Source organism: Canis lupus, chromosome 27 (genome assembly GCF_003254725.2).
Source record: "Canis lupus dingo isolate Sandy chromosome 27, ASM325472v2, whole genome shotgun sequence".
In the NCBI taxonomy this organism is placed as follows: domain Eukaryota; kingdom Metazoa; phylum Chordata; class Mammalia; order Carnivora; family Canidae; genus Canis; species Canis lupus.
Window position 1 is genome coordinate 18,450,552 of NC_064269.1, and position 19,619 is coordinate 18,470,170.

At 38.8% G+C, this 19,619-nt stretch overlaps 1 protein-coding gene across 1 annotated transcript in view; it reads left to right on the forward strand.

Annotated features, from left to right (window-relative positions):
* Window positions 1–19,619, forward strand: part of TMTC1 (transmembrane O-mannosyltransferase targeting cadherins 1) — a 269,956-nt gene that overhangs the window by 135,259 nt on the left and 115,078 nt on the right. Inside the window, 1 exon segment of the mRNA XM_025455512.3 lies at window positions 9,874–10,063. Within this exon segment, the coding sequence (XP_025311297.3) occupies window positions 9,874–10,063 (190 nt within the window).

A 19,619-nucleotide genomic window follows, 5' to 3' on the forward strand; every position in this document is an offset into this window, starting at 1 on the left:
CTCGTGGAGGGAGCACTTGCTGCCTCAGGACTAGGGATTGGTTGTTGGAGATTGCCGGTCCGGATCACTCATTGATGCTTCATTTCTTAAAGAAAATTATATAAGCCTCTGAATCTACATATCATGTTTGTATTAGAATCTTAAATCCCTGAGAAGCTAATAAAAATTGAAGTAACAATTCACTTCTTTTTTCCTAACATTGGAACATAAAGACAAAGATTGCTTTTTCATAACGAATAAAATGCCAAGCCCAGGCTTTTTATTTAAGGATTCGATTTCTTGCTGTGTGATGCTCTAACAAACATTTATTTCAGTGCAGTCATCTGTTTACTGTGCTGTAGAGGGGATCACACACTGGCTTTAAGTTTTTGTCAGCCCTGCTTTAACTATAAAGGTAGCGTTTGTTTTTTGTTTTGTTTTGGTTTGGTTTAATATAAAAGCTGAAATTCTTCTAGGCTTCACTGTTTAAGAAATAAGTCAGCGACTCAGGCAGGCGCTTTTCCATGAATTACCAATATCTGATCCATTGTATTTCTTTTCTACACTAATAAAGATGCGTGAATGGAAGACTATGATGCAGAATTCCATGTGGAGCCAACGAACAGTGTCTTATGTGGAGGCTCTGCTATGGGTTTGCTGTGGGACATTGAATGAGTCACATGTCCATAAAGCTGTTTCCCAACTGCAAAAATAAGGCTAATACCTATTTCATAGGGAGTGTGGTGGGGGATCAGCTACTCCTTATATGCAAATACTTCATGAACTAGAAAGTGCTGTACATGTTTAAGGGATTTTTAATGTTCTTGGATATGGTTCATATCAATAGGATTCTTCTGTTGGATATCTGGAAATCTCTGCCCAATGCATAGTAAACAGTTAGTGCGAGTTTGCTCAGTGAAAACCAAACCTATGTTCCGTGAGAGAAAGTGTGTTGGTTTGAAATAAAGATACTGTTAAATGCTTTATAGAAAGAAACAGATCTTAGGTAAGAAATGAACCAAGTATTTATTTTGCAGAAAGTGTTATTTCCTCATTTATTTGTTGGCATATATATATATATATGGGTGAGAAGTTGTTGCTGACAGTCTTACATGTTGAAATTCAAGTTTTTCCTACTCTGATGAAGCTGTCTCTGCTAATAGAGTAATGGTATTAATGGCACATTATAAAGGTCAGAGAGACCTCATGACATTTCAGATTCACTTTATTATTTATCCATGGTAACAAGAGTTCTCACTTAAACTATATTCATTGCAGTTTAATGTAAAATAAGAAAATATAAGGCTGGCATAGCTTTTTAATGATGCTTCTGTGACATATGAGGAGAGGGGTCTTTCCTTATGCATTCCTCACTCCAATGGTATGCCATGAGGTAGCCCATGCTGGGTGCTGAGGGGGCCACATGAAAGCGGAATCTTCAGTCTGCACCCTTTAGCTACCCACCTGGACAACTGGAAACCCTGCGGGTAGCCCTTATAGGGCCATATAAAAACTAAGTGGTTGATTCAGGACAAAAACAAAAGTATAAAATGGAAATACTTTGGATTTTTAGGTAATATTTTAATATCCGGTTAATTTATTAAAATCCACCAAATCTATCCATTTAAAAAGCCAAGTGCTAGGGAAATAACCATCCATGAGACACAGCCCTGCCCCCAGGAGCTTCTGCTTTGTGGGCAGACCGACACATGAACACTCACTCACAGGGCAGTGTGGGAGCCTAGGCAGGGCTGTGGGAACACAGAAAGGGACCCAGCCAGGCCCAGCAGCGGACTGTGACAGGCAAGGTTTGTCAGAGGATGTGACATCCTCGCTGGGACCTGGAGGGTCAGCAGGAGCTGGAGTTCAGCGGCCTGTGAGAGTTGGTTCCAGAAGGTGGTGAGCTGAGAGGTGCTGTTCTCAGCAACCAGACACCTGAGAGAGAGCTGTGAAGACTGTAGTGACGATTGTGCGTGGACAAGGGAGAAAGAGAGATGGGGATGCCCTCATAACCAGCTCCAGTTTCAGTTCTCAACAGGTGCTCCAGGAAGCCCATGAGATGGAGCAAATACGGAGAAGCAGGGCAGCCATGAGGAAGGCCTGTGGCCCAAAGGGAGGCTGTGCTGCCTTGCTTAATGGTAGCCACTTAGTTTGGGTTCATGAGAAACCTGGTTTTACTCTTACTTTCTGTCTTTGGATTTTTTTAAAAAAACATTTTATTTATTTATTCATGAGAGACACACAGAGAGAGGCAGAGACATAGGCAGAGGGAGATGAGGAGCCTGATGTGGGACTCAATCCCAGAATCCCGGGATCACGACCTGATCCAAAGGCCGATGCTCCACCACTGAGCCACCCAGATGTCCCATTGTCTTTGGATTCTTCTGGGACATTTTAAAATAGCCCTACCTTTATTTGTTTGTTGTTTTCATTTTTCTTCTTCTGTTTGTTGTTTGTTTATTTTCTTCTTCTTTTGTTTATTTTTATTTTTTATTTTTTGAGAGAAAGTGAGCATGCACACACCGTGTGGGAGGGTCAGAGGGAGAAGGAAAGAGACAAAAAGAGAATCCCTCAGGCAGGCTCCAGGCTCAGTGTAGAGCATGACATGGGGCTCCATCTCACCATCCTGAGATTGCCAGCTGAGCTAAAATCAAGAGTTGGACACTTAACTGAGCCATCCAGGTGCCCCAAAGTAACCTTACCTTTTATTGAGCTGGTTTGATTAAAGCTTTGGTTCTTATAATCCAGCAGAACTTTAAAAACAAAATACAGTGAGAAGCTGGTGAGAGTCCTTTGGATCTCTTCCTCGATTTCACTAAGGGTTTGGAATTGGTCTTGCCATCTCTGTTCCCAGATGCTGAATCAGCAAGTATTCAATGGTACTGCTAGGCTTTGGTCCTGGGAAGCCTGAAGAGTCCTGGCACCTTCTAGTCTGTTGTTATGGAGGAGCAAAGGGATGATGGCGCCAGCCTACCATCTACATAGTCCATTTAGCTGGGGTTGCCTTGTGACTTTCTGCCCTGGCCCTGTGTCCTGGGGGTCAGGTCCTGTTTCCAATCACCCTGTCCTTGTCTATAGATGGTTTTCCTTGATTTCCTTTTCTTGTGGGTGTCTTCTGTTTCTGTTCTGTATTATCATTATCATGTTCATCCATGTTGTTGTAGTCATTCTTGTTGCTGAGTAGATTTCCTTTGAATGGATATATTACAATATGTATCCATTTTATTATAGATGGACATCTGGTTGTCTCCAGTTTGGGACTATTAAGAAGAGTTGTGAACATTGTTGTAAATGTCTCTTGGTAAACATCTGTATGCAGTGCTGTTGGGTATAAAGTCAGGAGTAGATTTGCTAAAACACACATGCATTTATTATGCATTTATCACTTCCTGCCGTTCTCCAGAGTAGCTTCATTCAATTTACAGGAGTATTTCAAAGTTCCCATTTCCTCACATCCTCACCCAATACAGTTGTGATATTTTTCATTTTAGACATTTTAGCAAGAGTCATTTTATAATTTTTTATATTACACATTTTTAATTGTCTACTCTAATTTGACCCATATTCTTATCTGTCCTCAGAGTATCATGTTCATGTACAGTTTGAAGCCATTTGGTGGCTCTGCCTGGACTTGTTCATCTCCCATCTCTCCACCTGTTTAAATTCTGCAGATTCATCCTTGAATCTCCCATTTTTCATTCATCTCTCATTTCTTAGAAATTCATTGATATTTGATCTTTCTTTTCCCCAGTTACTCAACTATGTAATGTGTATATGTGTTTTTACCACTAATGCTGTGAAATGCCCTTTTGAAGAGTAGCAGACTAGATCTTATTACCCTCCAGCACCTAGAAAAGTGAGCAGAATTAATTAATCAACATTTATTGAATTCCAGTGAGGATGTTCTGTCTATGGAGAAGGGTAGTAGCTTTCTTTGGCTAGTTATGATAGGAGGTAGAAGATGCTAATGATGATAAGAAGCAGGATAACCTGAAAAAAAGCCTGCTATTATTGCTGGGGCACAGTGAGACTGTGGAGACCCTTTTAAAGCATCAATGGTAACTTAAGAGTTGGAAATAGAGGACAGTAGGACAGGTAGGATGGGTAGGACAGATCACAAAACTTAGGGGCTAGTGGCAGAGTCAGGACAGTGAGGGGTGTTCCATTCTGGTCATCATAAAGGTGGTTTATAGGAACTCTGGTCTATTGACAGTGTTAGCCAATGCCCTTCCTGAGAGGACTCTGTATACAAGAGACTCCGTGTCCTGTGTTTATGAAATAATGAAGGACTTTTTGGTGAATGAGAAAGAAGGATCCTTTGAGCAGTAACATTTTTATTTATTTTTTAAGATTTTATTTATTTATTCATGAGAGATACAAAGAGAGAGAGAGAGAGGCAGAGACACAGGCAGAGGGAGAAGCAGGCTCCATGCAGGGAGCCCAATATGGGACTCGATCCCGGGACTCCAGGATCAGGCCCTGGGCTGAAGGTGGCACTCAACCACCAAGCCACTGGGGCTGCCCGAGCAGTAACATTTTTAAATAAAACAAGCAAGTGCTGTATATTTCTGCTTGAGATGCATGATTTTTTCACCTGTACCTATGCTAGGCATCTTCCTAGGATGAGGAAATAGGTTAGGCTCATGTTAATTCTTAGCCAAAATGGTTTTTTCAAAGACGAGGAACAGAATCTATGTGTATTTCTGCCCTTCCAACATTCTCATTTTTTTTCTCGATAAAAAATGAAGATTTAGATTTTAAGAGCCACCCAGTTTGTTCAGGTGCCATTAGATACACACCAGCTCCCCCACAGCCTCATCCCTCTCCCATATTCCCTGGCTTGTCAGCACAACCTCGTGACTAAATTGTTCAAGTTGAATTCCTGTGTATTCCATTCCACTTTGTTGGTAAGATATTCTAGAGGCTTTCCTCCTATTAGCAGAATTCATGGTAGAAAATGGGTGAATAATTCATTTTGGTTTTCCTCCTGCTTTAAAAAAAGAGAACTCAGCAGGGCAGAGATATTCAACAGATTATTCCATTTTTGAAATTTTAGCAGAAATAAACAAGATGATTAGTTTAAAATGTAATTCATAGTCAGTGAGTTAAAAGAAAGACTTGAGTTGCTGATTACACTAGCTCAACTGGCCCCCTAAAATGTAATTAGCTTTTGGCAAGATTTCAAGTGGCTTCTTTATGCTTAAATTTGCAGAAATTTTCCAATGCTGTTTCAGTATTTCAAATAGTTTTTAAAAAGAGTTTACTAGCAACATTGACCTGAATTCATATGTACTACAAGGTAAGTGATATCTCTTGAGTTTCTGGAGACAATACATCTGTATTAAAAGGGGTAAGTTAATGGTGCTGACTTTTCTAGTGTTATAGGAAGGCAAGTTGCTTTTAGTTCTGTGGTTTACTTTACTGTTTTAACATATTTCAATTATAGCCAGTATAAAAAAGTGACAATGAACATTTTTAAAATCTAAATAGCTACACAGAGATTGTAACTGAAAAGATATTATTATTTATTCATTTTTTTGTCAACCTGGCATTATTGCAAGTCTAGAAAATATAAGAAGCTGGGGTACCTGGCTGACTCTGTTGGAAGAGCATGGAACTCTTGATCTCAGGATCACGAGTTTGAGCCCCATGTTGGGTGTACAGATTACTTATATAAATAAAAAAAAAACTTAAAAAAAAAAGAAACTGAGGACAACTTTCAGGGCCAGGTCAAAATGTGAACCTAACAATTAAAATAAAAATTTCCACATTAGTGGGGCGCCTGGGTGGCTCAGTTCGTTAAGTATCTGACCCTTGATCTCAGCTCAAGTCTTGACCTCAGGTTCTTGAGTTCAAACTCTGCATTGGGACCTTACCTTAAAAACAAAAAAATCCACATTAGCATTTGCATCTATTCCATGGTCAAGCTGCAGTTGGATAAGATAAAGAAAGAAAATATTCCTGTTGCATTTTTGTCGCCTACTTAAAGAAAATAGTTTTTATTATGGATGATAACAAATACATACAAAAGTAGAGCAGATGGCATAAAGAACCTCTACAGACCCATTACCTAGGTTCAAAATCATAGCTCATGGCCAATCTTGTTTCATTCATACCCTCACCTCCTTCTGCACCCCAGTCCATCATTTTGAAGCAAATCTCAGACATCGTTTCATATGCATATTTTCAAGTGTATATTTCTGAAAGATAAGGATCCTTAAAAAATATAACCAGAATACCATTATCATCTGTAAATTTTAACAGTGATTCTCTCGTGTCATATATCTGATTAATGTTTCAATTTTTCCTGCTCATAAGGGGTTATTTTTAATAATGATTTGTTTGAATTAGCACCTGAACAATAACTGCACTTTGTTTGATATGTCCCTTAGGTCTCACCTGACTTACAGATGCCCTCTTATTTCTTCAGTCCTACCCCCCTTCCCCATTACCCCTATTACAGTGTATTTGTTGGACAACCTGACATCGATTTGTTCTGTGGAATGGCAACATTCTGAATTTGTCACTTTGCATCCCTGTAGTGTCATGCAGCATGTTCTGGTGTTTTCTTTATTTGATGTAAACTGATAATAAAGGGCTTGATCACATTCAAGTTTAATCTTTTCTTTTTTGAGGGGGACAAGACTGCTTTAAAGGTGGAGATAGATGGATCCATCAGGAGGACATCTGGCTATTAGTCTCCCTTTCTGTGATGTTAAAATTTGTTAGTCAGTTCTAGGCACCTGATTTAGTGTGATCCATCCATTACAAAGTACCCTATCAGCTCCCACCTAATAATTTTAGCAGCCATTTATAATCATTGCTGGTAACTATTACATCAAGAAGGAGAGATACCATTTTTTAAAAGTAATTTTTAAGACCTGGATATTAAGTGAGGGAGAAAGCATTGTGATTTTCCTGTTTGATGGTTCCACCTTCTTTAAAGCCAAGTCACAGCAAATCTTCCCTGAGCTAACAGGTGGATTGCATCAACTTAGAAGCTCTGTGAAAAAACAAAGCCCAAAGTGACCCAATCATCTTCCTGTGGAGTTGGCATTCTCTCATGAGACAGTTTCTCAGCCCCAAGTGTAAAAGAGACAAGGCAGTGTTTTGTTTTGATTTTTGTTAAATAATAAAGCTTAGACTTCATTAAGCTTTCAGTGCATACCACATGATTTGAGCATTAATGTTTTATTAAAAATACCAACTGAGAGAAAAAGAGTTAGAAAACACCACTGAAGTATCCCCACCCCTGGTGCCCCTGGATGGCTCAGTCAGTTAAGTATCTGACTCTTGATTTCAGCTCAGGTCATGACCTCAGGGTCATGAGATCAAGCTCTGCCTCAGGCTCCATGCTCAGCTCAGAGTCTCCTTGAGATTCGTCTTCCTCTCACTCTGCCTGTCACTTGTTGTCTCTCTCTCTCTCAAATAATAAATAAATCTTTTTTTTTAAATAAAGATTGTATTTAGGTATTCATGAGAGACACAGAGTGAGAGAGGCAGAGACACAGGCAGAGGGAGAAGCAGGCCCCATGCAGGGAGCCTGATGTGGGACTCAATCCCGGGTCTCCAGGATCAGGCCCTGAGCTGAAGGCAGAGCTAAACCGCTGAGCCACCTGGGCTGCCCATAAGTCTTAAGAAAGGAAGGAAGGAAGGTAGGAAGGAAGGAAGGAAGGAAGGAAGGAAGGAAGGAAGGAAGGAAGGAAGGAAGGAAGGAAGGAAGATAGATCCCCACTCCTTCAACTCATTTCTTTGTTGGAGTTTGAGAGTTGGGACAGTGAGTGATCCTCATCTGGAAGGAAAGAAGGAAGGAAGGAAGGAAGGAAGGAAGGAAGGAAGGAAGGAAGGAAGGAAGGAAGGAAGGAAGGAAGGAAGGAAGGAAGGAAGGAAGGTCCCCACTCCTTCAACCCATTTCTTTGTTGGAGTTTGAGAGTTGGGACAGTGAGTGATCCTCATCTGGAAGGAAGGAAGGAAGGAAGGAAGGAAGGAAGGAAGGAAGGAAGGAAGGAAAGAAGAAAGAAAGAAAGAAGAAAGAAAGAAAGAAAGAAAGAAAAAGAAAGAAAGAAAGAAAGAGAGAGAAGGTAGGAAGGAAGGAAGGTCCCCACTCCTTCAACCCATTTCTTTGTTGGAGTTGAGAGTCGGGACAGTGAGTGATCCTCATCCCTAAGCCTCACCTGGCCATCACTGATGATTTGTTAACTGCCAATCCTAGAGGGAAAGGAGGGAATGGAAGATCAGTTGGGAAGGTCTGGGAAGGGTGTTCCCAACTTGCAGCTGCTTGTTGAGAAGAATTCAAGGTGAAATACCTCTTTGTATTGAAAGCTAAGTTAGAAATGATTCCATCTAACCTCTTTGCCAATCCAAGCATCCTTCCAAAAGAACGTGACAACTGACAGGCGGCTTTCCTTCACATTGTGTACTGTTCTTCTTTAATTTTGTATATCTTGTTTTCACTGTTGGATTATGCATTTTTTTGAGGACAAGGAGTTTATCTAATTATTCTGTTTAATCCCATATAGGGTGTCAAACAGAAACACAGCTGGACATCAGTTAAAGCAGTGAAAATAGATTTTATTCAGTAACAGCTGACAGCAAAGGAGAGGGCTGAGCACCACTCTGATTTGTGCCAGAGTGATTGGGCATTTTTAAGGGAGAGTGGGAGGGCTGGGTGAGCTGGGGCTCAGAAGAGGCCAAGAGGTGAAAGATTGCAAAGGAATGGTCGTCGAAGTGCATTTAGGCTGGTTGTGTCTGTGGGCTGGCAGTTATCCTCTTACAGATACTGGGCGATAGGCCCTTTCCTTCCTGACGATTACATTTTAAAGACATATCTCTCAGGTCCTTGAGAAAGATTGGGGGTCATGGGAGATACATATTCAAAATTGGAACCCCTTTATAGAACATGCTCTAAGACAGGGAGGTCAGAGGCCTCTTGTCAGGTACTGGCTAGAGCCAACAGTAAATTCTTCTGATAGCACCGGGCTTTCTCAGGCAAGCGTTCTAATGGGGGCGGGGTCACCCTAGGGATGTGCCTCACGCTGCTAGGAGTCATGCTGGAGTTTGGCGTCCCCTAGTGCATGGGTTTGGACGAAGTTTGTTATGTGCTGATAGTTCTATAGTTTTCAAGGGTCTAGACCACCACTCAATGAATTTGCATTGACTGAACACATTTAAATAAATTCAGTTTCCTCTACCCTAAAAGGAATGGGGTCCCTTGGAATGCCTTTCACCTTCCCTTTGTACCTAGACACAGCCAGGAAAGAGGAGCATCCCCTGCATTCATTATTTCCCTTCTGTAGGTCTGTGTGTTCTTCTTAGCAGGCTGATGGCTGTACTACTTCTTACCCTCCTGTTAAAGGCTAGCCCCTTCACTTGTGAATAAGAGACTTCATGTCCCTACCACAGATGCTTTAGTTTTTTGAAATAATTTGGTATGATCAATCTGTTATAAAGATGGTAAAATGGTTTACTATCTACAGCAGTTTCCTGGACTCTATGAAAAAAGGACAGTTTAAAGGTCTGTCTCTTGCCCAGGGACCCCCAACTAGCAGAACAGCATTTCTGTCGTATACTTCCATCAGACTTTTCCTTCTTGACATATATCTCTGGATGTAATGTATTTATTTGTATGACCATTTTAAAATATATGTCATGGAAACTGTCTTTACTTGTTGTCCATTGAAAGGCCAGCACCTACCACAGTGCATGGAACTGTTAAGTAATATTCCCAAATGGCCTATTTAATAAATAAATGAATGAGTGGCTTTCCATCTTGCCTTGTCTTTCCTGATAACACGGACAGTATACAAATGCCATTTAATTAAACCATGATAATGAATGTTTGCAAAGTATCATGGACCTTGAGTTGTATTTCAGTGGTTGTTCTTCTCTTCGCAGGTTCCTTACCTATTCCTACCTCTTGGCCTTCAATGTGTGGCTTCTGCTTGCACCTGTTACTCTGTGCTATGACTGGCAGGTCGGCAGTATTCCTCTGGTAGAGACCATATGGGACGTACGGAACTTAGCCACCATCCTTCTGGCAGTTGTGATGGCTTTACTGAGCCTTCATTGTTTAGCAGCCTTCAAGGTAATTTTCTTAAAATCCAACTGAACTCTCTGCATTTAAAGATAGATGCTCTATACTTAGTAATGCCTTCCCCACCCCAACCCACCTTCCACCCCCCATCTCCAGGTGGTCTAAGTCTAAATCGAATCTACTCTTTCATCTAAATTTTTTTTTAATTTTTAATTTTTCCAGGTAAGTGATAAATATTTTAAAGACCCTAATGGAGCTAACAGATCATGGCCACCTTAATTATATATCTTTTACTGTTCTTTCAACCCTGTAGAAATTGGATCTGAAATAAATGTTTGCAAACAAGAATTTTTTTTTCCTGCTATAGTTCACTAATTTTTGTGGTAACTTGTTTGATTTCATGTAATGATAAATGAGATAATGATAATATATTCATAAGTGCTTAAAATATGGTTAAGATGCTACTTCCACTAATGACTGCCTGCCTGCCTGAGTTGGTTGGGTGATTCTCACTTCAAAAAAAAAATACACTGTAAAACTGGAAAAATTATTAAATGCAGCATTTTCAAAAATGATCAAACACAGCAAAGAAATTGAAAATGTTTACTTAGGAAAAACTGCTACTGCATTGGATAAGACACTTCTTGGTTGAGGGTATTCCCATACCCTCAGCCCCCTACCCCTCACCGCCACCTCCACCCCCTCACCCAGCTGGCGTGGAAAAAACCCACAGGTTTACTACTTAGAGGCTGATTTGGTGTGAGAGCATTACAGAGCAGTAAGAAACCTAAGGGGGAACTTTTGGAAATGAGAGCTATGAAAGGGCTGAAATAATATGCTCCTCATGCCTTCATAACTGGCTGCTAAACAGCATGAGGCTCCCCAGGGAGCCCAAGCAAAACTGAAGGGCTGGGGAGACTTACTTATTTGCTGGAAATTTGAATGAATTTTTTAACCCATACACAGGTTGGGCAACAGAAAGTGGAAGCTTCATTGGCTTGAGTTGTCATTGTATAACCTCTGTTGAAAGCATTGGCTGATCGAAAAGCTATTCAGGCACAACAAGGAGGGCAAAAGGAAAAAACAAAACCTGAGCAAAAATTTCCACTTTCTACAGAGAAACAGATTTTTCATTTTGAGTCTAGGCAAGTTCATTATATATTAAAACAGTAAAATCAGCAAATTTCAGAAGAATGAAATGGGATATGGAGTCCCTGCAATGTATGATACACATGCCTAGTTTTTAATCAGATTACTGGACATGTAAAGAGAGAGGAGAGTATGTCCCAAACACAGGAGGGGAGTAGAAAACAGAAGAGAATTATAAATCCAAAGGTAAGCTGACAGGTACATGCTTTATTGATTTTTGACAAAGTTACCAAGATAATTCAATGGGGTAGGGATAGTCTTTTAACTAAAAGGTACTGAAATAATGGAATATCTACAAGGAAAAAATATGACATTTAACCCTTATGTTATACTGTACACTTAGAAATTAATGCTAAGTGGATCACACTTCTAAACAAAATAATTAATTATGGCAAAATTCTAAAAGGAAACAAGAGAAAAGTCTTTGTGGACTTGGGTTGAGGGAAGATTTCTTAGGGAACATAAAGTACAGAGTATAAAAGAAAAGGATGACAGCTTGGACATCATTAGAATTAAAAATTTTGCTCATCAGGGAAGCCTGGGTGGCTTCTTGGGTTAAGTATCTGACTCTTTTTTTTTTTTTTAATTTTATTTATTTATTCATGAGAGACAAAGAGAGAGGCAGAGACACAGGCAGAGGGAGAAGCAGGCCCCATGCAGGGACCCTGAAGTGGAACTCGATCCCAGGTCTCCAGGATCATGCCCTGGGCTGAAGGTGGCGCTAAACCGCAGAGCCACCCAGGCTGCCCTAAGTGTCTGATTCTTGATCTCAACTCAGGTCTTGATTTTGGGGTCATGAATTCAAGCTCTGTGTTGGACTCTATGCTGGGCATCGAGCCTATTAAAAATATAAACATATAGAAAGATGCTAAAAAAAAAAAAAAGAAAAAGAAAGATGCTCAGCATCATTAGTCACTAGGGAAATGCTAATTAAAGCCACAAAAAGATATCACTCCACACCTACGAGAATGACTCATTCAAAAGATTCACATTACTCAGTATTGGCCAGAATGTAGAACAACTGGAACCCTCATACTGATAAGGATTAAAAAACAGCTCAGCCACTTTGGAAAAATTTGACAGCTTCTTAAAAGTTAAATATGACAATAAGCAATTCTACTCCTCAATATCTACCAAAGAGAGATAGAAACTTATGTCCATACAGTAGTCTTGTAAGTATTCATAATAGCTGAAAAATACAAACAAGCCAGTAATCTCAAAATGTAAATGGATACACATAATATGGTAAATTATTCAGGAATGTAAAGGAATAAATTATTTATTTATACATAAAAAAACATACATGAACCTCCAACATATCTTACTAAAGTAAAGGAAGCCAGATGGGGGTGTCCAGCTGGCTCAGTCCATAGAGCATGTGACTCTTTTTTTTTTTTTTTTTTTTAGCACGTGACTCTTGATCTCGGAGTTGAAAGTTTGAGTTCATGTTGGTGCAGAGATTACTTAAAAAAAAATCTTAAAAAGAAAAAAGAAGAAGCCAGACATTAAAAACTACATATTGTATGACTCCATTCATACAAAATATCTGCTATTATAATTCTGTCTTTTCTAGAATTGCCCAGAAATGCATAGAGAAGGCAGATTTATGACAGAAAATATGTGCAGATGGGATGTAGGCATACAAAGACTTAAGGGAACTTTTTGGGATGTTGAATGCTTTTAAAATTTGATTGTGGTGGTGATTGCTAAATGACATATGTTTACCAAAACTCACCAAATTAATACGCATAAAATGGGTGAATTGTATGTGGACTATATCTTGGTAAAGCTGTATTTTTTAAAAAGATTAATATGTTACAAATAGATTAAGGCTGGAATGAAAAAAGAACTGATATTTGAGTGTAAAACACAAACACATGATACTGAAACTTCGATGAAAAATTTTTGATTGATTAAAATCTTTTTTTTATTAAGAAGAAATTTACATAAGATACAATTCGTCATTATAAACTGTACAGTATAGTGGTACTTAATGTATTCATAATGTGTAACTGCCAGCTTTCTCTAATTTCAAAACCTTTTCATTACTGCATTAATAACACCCCATACCAATCACTCCCAACTTTTCCCCTCCTGTGACTTCTAATCTGCTGTCTCAGTGGATTGGCCTATTCTGGCTATACCCTATAAAAGGAATCACACAATATGTGACCTTTTCTGTTTGACTTGTATCAATGTATGTATCAATACTTAGTTCCTCTTAATGACTGAATAATATTCCATCAGATGAATATACAATAATTTGTTTATTCATTCATCTGTTTGTGGACATTCAAGTTGTTTCCACTTTTTGGCTATTGTGAGCATTGCTATATTATGATATTTGTGTACAGGTTTCTGCATGGACATATGTTTTCGTTTCTCTTGGATATATACCTAAGTGAAATTGCTGGGTCATATGGTAATTATGTACTTAACTTTTCAAGAAACTATTTTACATATGGCTGTAGCCATTTAACATTCTCACTCAGAGTATGCAATGGTTCCTGTATATCCAATCTTTACTAATACTTGTTATTTTCCATTGTTTTATTTAAAGCCATCCTAGTAGGCATGAAGAGTTATATCTTTGTGATTTTGATTTGAATTTCTTTAATGAACAGTGATGAAAATCTTTTCATGTGCTTATGGGCCATCTGTGTATCTTCTTTGGAGAGATGTATATTCAAGTCCTTTGTTCATTTTTCAGTTGGATTGTTGTTTTGTTGTTGAGCTGTAATAGTTTAGGATATTAAATCCCCAACAGAGAAATGATTTGCAAATATTTTCTCCCATTCTTTATATCGTCTTTTCACATTTTTGATAATGTCCCTTAATGCATTCTAAGTTTTTAATTTCTTTTTTTTTTTTCATTGCTTTTGTTGCCAAACTTGTGAATCCATTGCCAAAGCTGGGGTCATGAAGATTTATGACTCTATTTTGTTCTAAGAGTTTTATAGTGTTAGCTCTTCTATTTGAGTCACTGGTCTATTTTGAGTTATTTTTTCTTTATGTAGTGGTAAATGGGAGTCTGACTTCATTTTTTTGCTGGTGGATATCCACTTATCTCTGAACCATATTTTGAAGAAACTATTTTGCCCCAAAATACCTTACTTACAGTAATCTACCTCTTAATCATTTTGTAAATCAAGTTGATAAGACTAGTATGATATGAATAACCATCCTCAAGAAACTCTAGCATGCCAATTAGTTACATAAACTTGAGCTCAAATTTCACCTTAGTAAAGTCTACCATATGTACCCTATTTATTTATTTGAGAGAGAATGAAAGAACAAAAAGGGGGGGGGGTGAAGGGACGGGAGAGGGACAAGCAGATCATGAACTGAACTGAAACCAAAAGCAGAACACCAGTCAACTAAGCCACCCAGGCACCCCCATATGTACCCTATTAAAAAAGCAATCATATACCCTCCACTCTTTTCCCTTTTAACTTTTTAACTTTTCTTCACTATACTTTCAATTTCTGAAATGCTATGTAACTTTTGTTATTTAATGTAATGTCTCTTTCATCCAACTAGAATATGAACCCCGTGAGGACAGATTTTTTTGTTGTTGTTTACTGCCATGTTTCTAGCATCAAGAGCTTGCCACATCCAATATATATAATCTAAATTTTATTGTTTCTTTCTCAGTATATATCATCTAAATGAATAAAACTATAAAGTTACCAACTCTGTTCAATTAGATTTTGGTATGCAGAACCTTTTTCTTTTTTTTTAAGACTATAAAAGGCTCATACACAATATGAGTATGAAATGTTTGGGGGTCGATATAATGTTTTTTTATTAGAATCTGGCCTTAGCTCATAGTTTGGCATGCCTGCTATATTGTTATTGATCTACAGGAGAAAATGTAATAGACCACTGGATTGGTATGTCAGTAAGGGTTTCCCTTGACTCCTTTGCAACTATCAAAAGGGAGTGTTGAGTATCCATAGGCTGTCATCTTGGTCAGGTGTATTAAATATGGACCTTCATGATGCCAGTGGACCCCACACATAGGCGAGCCTTGGCCCTCTCCAGAGTATCTTTGATAACAAAATGATTGAATGGAAACTTCCTTGGAATGAATTACCAATCCTTTTCTCTCATGGAATTTGTTCCAAGATCCCTTTTAATGTATCGGGAAAAATATTAGCAAAGCATCCCTGCTGTGGTAATAGTAAGACTTAGCTCTTTGGTGATAGATTTCATCTTGAAAGTTCTTTGAAAACATTGACTGAAGCCTCCAGCAATTCTTGGAGGCTGCTTACACTTTCTACATTTTCTTCTTTCAGCGTCTTGCCGGAGGTTTGGCATCTAGCTCATATTTGAGATCTGTTCTTGATCTAGAAGATCTTACACACTAGAAGGTCTTAAAAGTCAGATTCTCATGCGAGGTAGTAAATGACCTTTTAAAGGGGGGATAATACTATTTTTTGATGTGATGATTAATTACTAAGAACATGATCTTCAGGGGTCTGACTCCAAGACAATAAGCAGTAGGATTAAGCTTTTATGAAGACAGAGGTCCTGCTTTATGGACATTGTTCTGTGCCAAAAGGAAACAATGGATGAAATATTTGTAATAATGTCAGCAGAGTAAATGTGGCTCTGTCCATCCAGAGTATTTCCAAATGACAGGTGTACTGCATATGATGAATTGAAATAATTTTCAGTGTCCTTAAATTTTGAGATAGTGAGGCCATATAGTACATTACCAGGAAAAAAATTATTGTATAAAGAAGCATAGACATTGAGTCCAGGAAATCATGGAAAAGGCTTCTTTTATTTTTACCTTTTTTGAGCCTCAGTCATACAACAGCCAGCTTGGCTTGTATTCAGGGATAATATGTTTTATTTAGCTTTACTACTTCTTTAATTCTCTTAATATTGACTATAGTGCCTATTAGGATTAGAGCAGTAATAGAATGAAGGTTTGTCTACATGGAGCTTATACATAAACATTTAAAATATGTTGTTATATGGCCAGTGTTGATAAGCATTCTGATGAGGTCAGGGCTGGCCTCACAGATATGGTGACATTTCAGCAGAGACGTGAAGGAATTGAAGGAGTGAATCAAGTGGCTATTTAGGGAAGAGCATTTCAAGCAGAGGGAAAGCAAGCGCCAAGGCCCTGTGGCAGGAAGAGTACTGGAGTGTTCACAGAATAGCAGGTTGACATGGCTGGAGCAGAGTGGGCCAAAGGTAGAGCCAAAAGAAATGATGCCACGGAGATGATGTAGTTGTGTGTGTGTGTGTGTGTGTGTGTGTGTGTGTGTGTGTAAGATTCAGCCTCCGTCTTTTAAGTCTCTGCCTATTTCCCTCTCTCCTGCTGTGCTTTTTCTACTTGGCCTCTGGCTATGTTGACAGTCAGGTGGGTTTTGTCTGGTTTTCTTCATCTGTCATCCTACCTTGTTATTAACCAGGGCTTTGGAGGAGGGGGCTGTAATCTACCCTGTTACAGTTATATTTACACTTATTTGACTGCTTCATTAATACTTTAACAATTGACTTTACAAAGCCAAAAATTAACACATGTAATGAATAAAATACCATGTGTGTCATTTCCTAATCTCCACCCTGCTCTTGAAACCCCACCCTCCATAGGCCTCCTTTGAACGTTTTGTTCTTGTACGTTTTCACACTTAATGAAAACAAAAACAAGTTCTTTACACAAGTAAGTAAAGTTAGATGCTATTACAGATTGCAGACTCTTCCCAGCCACTTCCACATCCACTTGGGAGTATTCCTGCAAGGCAGCTGCTCAGGGAGTAGATGTTTGACTTTGACAAGCACTTGTCTAGGATTGAGTGGGAGGGCTAGGACACAGAATCTAAGCTTGCTTTCTGCAGAAATAACAGCAGAATGAATTTAGAGATTGTTTCTAATCTGTCCTATTTTCGTAGCATAGGAAATGTAGGACCTCAAGAAGTAGTTTATTATTTATTGTATAATATTATTGTATTTATTGGAAATACTTGGCATCTTTGAGAATTTAAGTGTAGAATTTGTCTTATTCTGTGCCTCTCCTTCATCTCCTCCTCCTATTCATACCCCTTTCCACCAGGAATGCATTTGAACTTAATTTAGATAATGTAGAGAACAGTCTACAATGTAATTCAGTATGGTGTTAAAAATTCTTTTTTAACAGTGAACTTTAAAATGAACTAATTTACTCTTACTCTTTGTGTTGAAGATAATCACTCTGTTGGAATGTATATATAGTAGAGAGAAAGAGAATTTAAACCATGAAGGCTTATTATGCTATTCTTTTTTTTATCAATAGTGACTGTTTATGCACCATAGGCCAAAAAATGCACTTGGGGTTTTCATTATGCCTCCTACAGACTGTATGTCAGACCGTCAGACTGTTGACTTGCAATAGGGATCTATATCAGGTAGTGTAATTTGTAATTTGGATTGTTTAGAGGAATTAATACTATTGGTCTTACTCTTTATAGTTGCCCTTTTCACCCCATCCTCTAATGTGATTTCCTTGCATTACAGAGGAAATAACACTAAATCATATTTAAGAGTAATTTATTTGTTATTGATTCTTTATTACATTCTCACAGGGTATCTTGATATTCTAAACTATTTTTATATCGTTTACAATCTTCTGGGATACTTGTAAAAGTAAAACCCGAGGGAAAAAGAGAGAGGTTAGTGACACCTGACTTTCCCATTATGACCTCCACAATGAGAGATCTTTGAGAATGGACATGAGGCAGTGGAGGGTCCCCTCCCCCAGGTACGGGGCTTTCAGGGCTGGTTTTTGTTTATTTGTGTTTTGTTTATTTCATTTTTTGTAGAGTTCTTTTCCCAATCCATCTGTCCATTCCCAGTCTTACACATCATTCCCTTGAAAACAACACAAATCATCGGCTTTCTCTCTGAGCCCTGGAGAACAAGTCAAATTCTCAAGTCTACACAGGGATGAACCTGCAGGCCGGTCAGTGGAGGTGACCTCCAGTAATAGCTTGGTGGAAATGGAGCGGTGGGATGGGATGGAAATAATGGCTCTCCTCACTTAGGAAGGGGACTGTGTTTATCTCAGGGACCTCCCTTCCTGCCTGTTCCCAGCCTTGCCTTGCTTAGCCTTCATGCTAGTCTGGATCACAGCCCCCAACCACATTTTCAATAAAAGAACAGACAGTTTGTTATCTGATGGACAAGCAGAGATTATGAGCCTTAGATTTCTCATAAAAAAAAAAAAAACCCTACATCACAACAAGGAGGTAAGATTAGAATAAGAACCACTGTTGGTAAGTGATTATTTACTCATTGGCATTCTTACCTTTTTAATGAAGGAAGTGGAGCAGCTTATGGGAATAACTACAGTACAATGGAGTAGACCAGGAGATGGAAAAACGTGTATGTGTGTGTATGTGTGAGAGAGAGGGAAAACAGAATTGTAAATACTTGGGGCTTTGCTGGACATACAGTCCATCACAACTATTCACCTCTGCCAGTGTGGCATAAATTAGAACATTGTACTACCACAGACCTGTGCAGTTGAACTGAACAAGCTTTCAGATTTCTGGAAATTACCTTGCATTTAGTTCAGCCACATAATAGGTTAAAGTATTATCATGGCACATGGATCACTGTGGAACAAGTCTTCTAAATTCCAGAATGGCCATTATGAAACCTGGCAAAATAAGCATCTTGTTTTAATATACCAAGTGGTAAAATAAAATTGAACTTGAGGAATGAAGATTGTGTTTAATGATGCATGGCTCTGCGCCAAAGTTGATTTTTTTTCCCCTTCTGGCTTACATTTCTGTCTTCAGTTCCCATTTTCTGCAGACTCTATGTTCTCCATCCTTTTCTATCCCCAGTTCATGAAAATCCTCTTCATACTATCACAGATCTGATCTGTCTAGCCCACTTACAACCCATCCAGTTTGTCCTGAATTGGGACCACTATAGTTGCTGACAGAAGTCCTAATGATGCCTTGACGTGGTCTGTCTGTCCCTGACCACCAGTACCATGGGGGTTGTCATTGTCTGGGATGTCTCTCTGTCTCACATTTGACCATCCCAATTGATCCAGCCTCTTATCACGGCTCTCAGCTGGCTTCTCCACCTGCCACTGTTACCCATGATGATGACATCCTGCTACTTAGTACGTAAGGGCACAGGTTTTCAGGTCAATGGCTGTAGTCAACTTTGGCCCTCGGGCCTTAGGCCAAAGCTGAAATTTTTCTTTATGTCATTTTTCTGATGATAGAATGAAAATAAGCTGACTGCTTCATCATAGGCAGTGCTGGAAATTAGAGGAGTTGAATTGTCCCTCATTGTAAAATGGAACGTATCGAAAGATCCACTGCAACTGCCTTTTTCCACATACTTTTTTTTCTTGAATGTTTTCAAATTTGTACTTAAATTCTAGTTAGTTCATATATAGTATAATACTAGTTTCCAGAGTAGAATTTAGTGATTCATCACTTAC